A 6,053-nucleotide genomic window follows, 5' to 3' on the forward strand; every position below is an offset into this window, starting at 1 on the left:
CTTAACATTTTATTATCGCCACACAAAAAAAAAAAAAAAAAAAAAAAAAAAAAAAGGTCAAAAAGAGCACCAGATGTCGTTGTCTCTCCCTGTCAAAGCCTTCTCTCAAAGCATCGTCAAAATCACCCTCCTAACGCATCATCTTCACTTTCACACAGAATAACCATTATTAAAATTTGCATTATGGTTGTTTGGAAAACTACGTCACGTCTCACTGTTACACCATAGACCGAGAGGCTATACTTGCCTTCTTCGAATGTCCTATATTGCATTGTTTCGAAATCCAAATCAAAATCAAAATCAAAATCAAAATCAAAATTAAAATCAAATTTAAATTTAAATTTATGGTATGGTTACTTGGGCATGAACTTTGGACGCAGAACTTTGCATTGTATTATCGTCTAGTGAAGTTTGACGAATGAAATAAATATGCACACTCACAGCTTGCATAATCAATCTTGGCAATTCACCTATGCTCCAGGAAGGCTATACACGAGTCTTCTTCGACTGTCCTCTTCTTGTGTCAACCGCACGCCTTCGATCTCGACCTCAGCCGTGAAGGCAACGGCAGTTAGCCATGGTAACAATTATGATGCTCGATCGGTTTACATGTTCTGGTAGAGACTGGGCGGCCAATTTCTCTCAGAGCAGAGCGCGTTGATGATGGATTCTTGAGGGAATCTGTATGACAAACTGCCCGCCGCGGCTTGCTGTGCCACCGGGCGCACCATGCGCCCACTTCTGCTGCCCGCAGTGTTGACGTCCAGAACTTGATCGACGATGCTGTCTCCCTCTAGAATCCGCAGGACCTGAAGATCATACGCCATGAGTCATGAGTAGTTTGAGTTGGCGGTGATGGTAAAGGGGCAGTGCGACGTGAACCAACCTTGGACATGCTCGGCCTGGACTGTGGCTCTCGGCGGAGGCACAACGAGGCAGCGTGCACCATTGCTCGTAGCTCCTTGGTGAAGAAGCGAGCCTGGTTCCGCTCCAAACGGGGGTCGAGGAAGCGATCGACTGGGACCGTTTGGCCATCCTCCCATGCCAATGAGAGAAGCGGCTTCACCCACTCGACGAGGAATTGCTTCCCCTTGGGCAGGTTGGTATCCAGGGCCCTTCGGCCTGTTATGAGCTCGAGCAGCACCACTCCGAAGGCGTACACATCGGATTTGTCCGTAACGAGCCCATGTTCAATGTACTCGGGAGAAAGATAACTGAGTTACAAAAAAAGCGATTACTCTTTTTTTTTCGACGATAATTAACTGGGATTACAGGTGGAGGAATGCGATCGATGTGTTTACCCGAATGCTTCAGGAAGATTGGTGTTTACGGATAGAGATTCCTCCGTTTGCCATCTTGTGAGCCTGAAGTCCCCCAACTGGTAAGGAATCAAGTAAGTTTAGTTGTTAAACAAGCGATCATCTTTCTATAGGGATGAACTTACCAAAGGTTCGAAGTCATGAGTGAGAAGAATGTTGTTGGGTCGCATGTCTTTGTGAACGACGAAACCCACCCTGCAATCCTCGTGCAGATACCTCAAACCCCTTGCAACTCCCACTGCGATCTTAACCCTCGCAGACCAGTCCAATGGAGCCTCCCCCTCCTCTGCCAGTGAGAAATTAATTGATGAGCATCCGATCTCGCATGTTGAAATGAGTATGAAGAACGGAGATATATACCATAGAGATGACGATCGAGGGAGCCATTGCAGATGTACTCGAACACCAGAGCTCTCCTCGACGCTCCCTCGACGCAGAAACCCGCCAGAAGCACCACATTACGGTGCTGCGCCCGGCTGAGCACCTCAACCTCCTCGCAGAACTCCTCCTCCTCGGTTGGCGGGCCCTTGAGCCGCTTGATGGCTACCACACGTCCGTCTTCCAGCACACCCCGGTGGACGCGCCCACTGGCGCCCTCCGCTACGAAGGCACCCTCCGCGAAGCCGCCGGTGGCTGCCTCCAGCTCGCGGTAGGAGAACCGCCGCGGGGGCTTGCCGAAGACGGGGGCCTTGTGGCGGCAGAGAGAGCAGAGGGGAGGAGGAACGGATGGAGAGGTGCTGAACAGGGAGACGGCCTCCCTGACGTCGGAGCTGTAGGGAGAGCAGCTGGTGAGGTTGCAGTGGTCGTGTTCGGGGGTGGCGGAGGTGGGCTGCGGCATGAGCAGGGAGATGGTTTCTAAGCCGGCGTACTTGATCATGGATTCTTGCTTCGTTTTAGTGGGGGGCGATGGTTTTGAGAGTCCGCTCCTCCGAGATTTCTGCTCCGGCAGGTGGTTGGATTGAGGAATCCAATAGACTCGATGGTGCGCAGGAGGACTAGCTCCGCCGGCATTACCATCCGACTCCGACGTGTCCTCGCCGTCGGAACCCACGTCCTCTATCGGCGTCAACCCTCCTTCGCGTAGCTTCTCGAACAGTGGGTTGTGCTCGCGGACAAAGAATGAAGAAGACTTCGTCTTCGCCGAAGGCGCCTTCGTCACCCTCGCCGTCGCAGTGGCATCAGCAGAGCTCGATCCCACTTTCTTAGCCTCAGGTTGCTGCGGCGCCTCCTCCACCGGCGCATGGCTGCTCACCGTCTTCACCAGAGCTGTTCGAGAGTTGTTGTCCAGGAACTTCTCGCTGCAGATGGAGATGTGAGCGGACGACAAGGAGAAGGGAGGCAGGGGCTTGTTGTGGATGCCCCCTAGGTTGAGCCGCATCACCTTGGCGCTGGAACCCTTGACCACTACTATGTTGCACTGCAGCTCCGCCATGCAGTGCTTCTCCTCCTGCTTCAGCTGCCTGAGCACAACGCCCACAATCACATCAAATTAAACCAGATGAAGCTAATTCATTAACAAAGATAATTCAGTTCAGGAAATGCACAGATTTATATCGACTATTCACACGCAGATGATCTTAATTAAATTCACAAACTTTTGGGGGCAAGATAAGAATGAGATCACGTGTTTGCAAGCAGACAAATTTCCTTTTGGAAGGTAGCAGGATGGGGGCGACAGCGGCCATGGCGACCGAGGGCGACAATTCAACCGAGGGCAGCAGTAGCTGAAGATAAGAGCAGGCACCACTCTGTAAACCTATCAGCATCTATCAGCTATGCACACTCGTCGTCGCTCCACCATGAATGACAATGGAACTTACATGCGCAAGGTAAAAAGCATCCTCGTGTGGGTTCAAATCATTGCATGATCTTTTCCATCAGATTACTAGCCGAAGGACAACCAACGGTAACTGTGTACCTGATGTTAGATTGTGGCCATCTGGGCAAGTCATCCTAAGTTTGATGAAAATTTGCTAATCTCATTATAGTGTCCAAGTGAGTTCATATTGAGTTAGGTACCAAGCTTGTTCTTGACCACTATTCCTTTCATCTTTGCTCCAAGATGATGACTGGCCGTGATCAAAATCTAACATCAACAATACCAAACCAGATTGTTTTCTCTAATTTTAATTTCAATTTATATAGTTTATGAGAAATATGGCTCACAAATATGAATTTTAAGTTGGATCAAATTTAAAACATAACTGAATCATTAGAATTTGGAAGAAGAAGTTCAAAATAACAACACAGCAGAAACACAGGAAATGTAGGATGACAAACAAGCAAAAGGAATCTTAAATTACGGAAACAACAAGCAGTGCATCCTTCAAACAAAATTTGACTGAATCTCAAAAGTTGTTTTTCAGTATAAACTAAGCAACTCTTGCACAACTTCCATTGCTAAAATGGTTGGGATTCACAACTTAAAAGTTGTCGCTTTATAGATAGATTTCAAGATCTTGTCAAAAACTTCAAAATAGGCGTTTACCCAAGTGAGCTACTCCATATTCTAAGCAATTAGTACAGAATCATTATTTTATAGTATGCATATGACCCAATATTCAATATGCTGCTACATTAATAATTCAATGTTTTGTTTGATTAATGAAGTTGCACCCTTGTTAACACATCTCCAAGGTCCTTTTGTCTGTTTTTGGTTTCCGTGTTCAAGAAACAAAACCTATTCAATGCGCAATGAGGAAGGTTCCTTGATCTAGGCAAGGTTGTCCCAAGTCGGCTTATTTTTCCAGGGTTTCTAGAATTGATTATTTGAACCAAGAACTCAAAAATAAAGTAAACATAATTGAGGAGTTAGATATCCGTACTAAATAGTCTAAGGAACGAAGTAAATGCAAGAACTGTGCTGTCAGAGTTCTCTTCCTAACCGAATCTCCATAGGTTTAGTCTATACGCAGTGCACATGCTCATTTACAGTTTTATTTTTGTGTTGGTACAAAGAAGGTATCTGTATCCCAGAGCAAGCTACGAACCAATCATGTTACTTTGTCATGTTCTTCAGTGAGCAATAAAGAAAGCGAGAGCAGTAGAGCATTGCAAACAATGTGTTTTGGTGTGCAAAAATATTAAGATCAGATTATTTACTTGTAGAGCAACGCATGTTCCATGGCTTTTAATCAATGCAGGTAAGCGAGAAATAGAAAATGGCAGCAGCACATGGAGTAACAGTGGTAGGGCAAATCGTCGAACAGTTGAAAGGCGTAAATACGGCTCCTGTAGCAGAACGAGTCTTTGGGTATTACCTGTCGAGTACGACCCAGTTGGCACCAACTCGCTTTGATTCCGCAACCACTACGCCGCCGCCGCCGGTGGCGGAGGAAGACGACGATGAAGAGCCTGGGGCGGTGGAATCCGATCCCACCACCTTTATCCTCACGTTTATCTGCGTAATCGAGGTCTGAGGTCATGGCCGCATCCGATCGAAAAAAACTGACAGCTACAAAAAGTGAACCAGAGAGAAAGGAGCGAAGTAAAAAGGCGATAGAGACATGACTGTCTCGTCACGCATCCCGTTTCGATTCGCTAATCAAAGGATAATCGATTCCAGCGGAAAGAACAATCTTCGGCTTGAGATTTGGTATTCACCTCATTCCGGCCATCGATTTGAAGCGCCATTTGCGAGCACAAGGCGGAGATCTGGCACCGCTCTCGACTGCGGTTGCGGTTGTCGCCGCCGATTCGAGGGAAACCCCACAGCAACCTCCGCCGCCAGCCTGAAACCGCTACAAAGAATCAAATAAAACGAAGCGAAACCGGGTGGGAGGGGCCGAGATGGGTAGAGCGGGACACGGCAGCGCACCGGTGGCCTCGCGATCGGCAAGGACGGCGAGCAAAGTGACGAGGTCGCCGGGGCGGACGACATGGGTGAGGGTCCAAGCGAGCGCCGTCTTAGAGATCTCCCTCTCCGCCCTCACCGCCACCACCACCACGTTCTCCGGCGACGACATGCCTACCACCACCCCCACCCCTCTCTTCTTCTTCTTCCGCCGCTTTATCTGCTGCCTTCGTTCGCCTCCCCCATCCCCGCCCCCTCCTCTTACCTAATTAAACCCTCCTTCCGCTGCCGTCGGGTCACGTCAACGCAGCGCCGTTGCGAGCGCAATTATGAGCTTTCCATTTCGCCACTCGCGTCGCTGGGCGCACGCAGAGGGCAGCAGTTAATATAGCGTGGGAATGGCCTCCCAACAGGGTCATGCAATCAATGGAACAAGGATACTATAAAAAATTTTCATCCATTATCAAAGTAAATCAATAACTCCTCCTCCAGTTCCTCAACCGGTCTGGTCTACCTTATAATCGCGACTCCGATCCGATCCAAGACGGCGACCAATCGAACTGACCAATCCTCGATCCTTCGAATTATGAAACGATCATGTGGCTGGGGCTGGCCAAGAATGGTCCCACGAGTCGATTCCCGTGGCGCGTGAGTGGTCCAACCAGTTAAGTAGGTCCGCGGCACAGACCCGGCATTTACTGTGCATCTAATTGAATGCGAGGCTGGTGGTCACCAGTTTGACAATTGAATTCTCCATGTTTAGTGTAGCCCCATGGCCATGGTTGCCTCAGATTGCTGATCGACCTGCAAATGTATCGAAGGATACGGCTGTCTCGATCGGCAATGGGGCGGACCCGAGGTCGATCCGATCCTATCGAAACAGAAAATGAAGCAGTTCGGTAGATTCGATAAGAAAAAAAAATTGAACTGAGACTGATAAA

The 6,053-nt window shown here is 48.7% G+C and overlaps 1 protein-coding gene across 1 annotated transcript; it reads right to left on the reverse strand.

The window, feature by feature from the left end:
- Positions 1–369: 369 nt before the first annotated feature.
- LOC122046263 (inactive protein kinase SELMODRAFT_444075-like) lies at positions 370–5,455 on the reverse strand. Its single transcript, XM_042606874.1, has 8 exons — positions 5,137–5,455; positions 4,923–5,050; positions 4,580–4,719; positions 1,680–2,779; positions 1,445–1,605; positions 1,302–1,378; positions 887–1,214; positions 370–809 (listed from the first exon to the last, which is right to left on the reverse strand). Exons 1-8 carry the CDS (start codon positions 5,282–5,284, stop codon positions 606–608), a joined length of 2,286 nt encoding a protein of 761 aa, XP_042462808.1. The 5' UTR covers positions 5,285–5,455; the 3' UTR covers positions 370–605.
- Between the last annotated feature and the right edge of the window lie 598 nt (positions 5,456–6,053).

The sequence above is a fragment of the Zingiber officinale genome, chromosome 2B (assembly GCF_018446385.1).
Source record: "Zingiber officinale cultivar Zhangliang chromosome 2B, Zo_v1.1, whole genome shotgun sequence".
NCBI classification, from domain to species: Eukaryota; Viridiplantae; Streptophyta; class Magnoliopsida; order Zingiberales; family Zingiberaceae; genus Zingiber; species Zingiber officinale.

Coding starts and splice junctions, on each gene's coding strand:
- LOC122046263 (XM_042606874.1), bottom strand. CDS start 5,284: ATGTCGTCGCCGGAGAACGTGGTGGTGGTGGCGGTGAGGGCGGAGAGG. Junction 1,379..1,444: donor CTCATGACTTCGAACCTTTG/GTAAGTTCATCC, acceptor ATTCCTTACCAG/TTGGGGGACTTCAGGCTCAC. Junction 810..886: donor CCAGGCCGAGCATGTCCAAG/GTTGGTTCACGT, acceptor TATGATCTTCAG/GTCCTGCGGATTCTAGAGGG.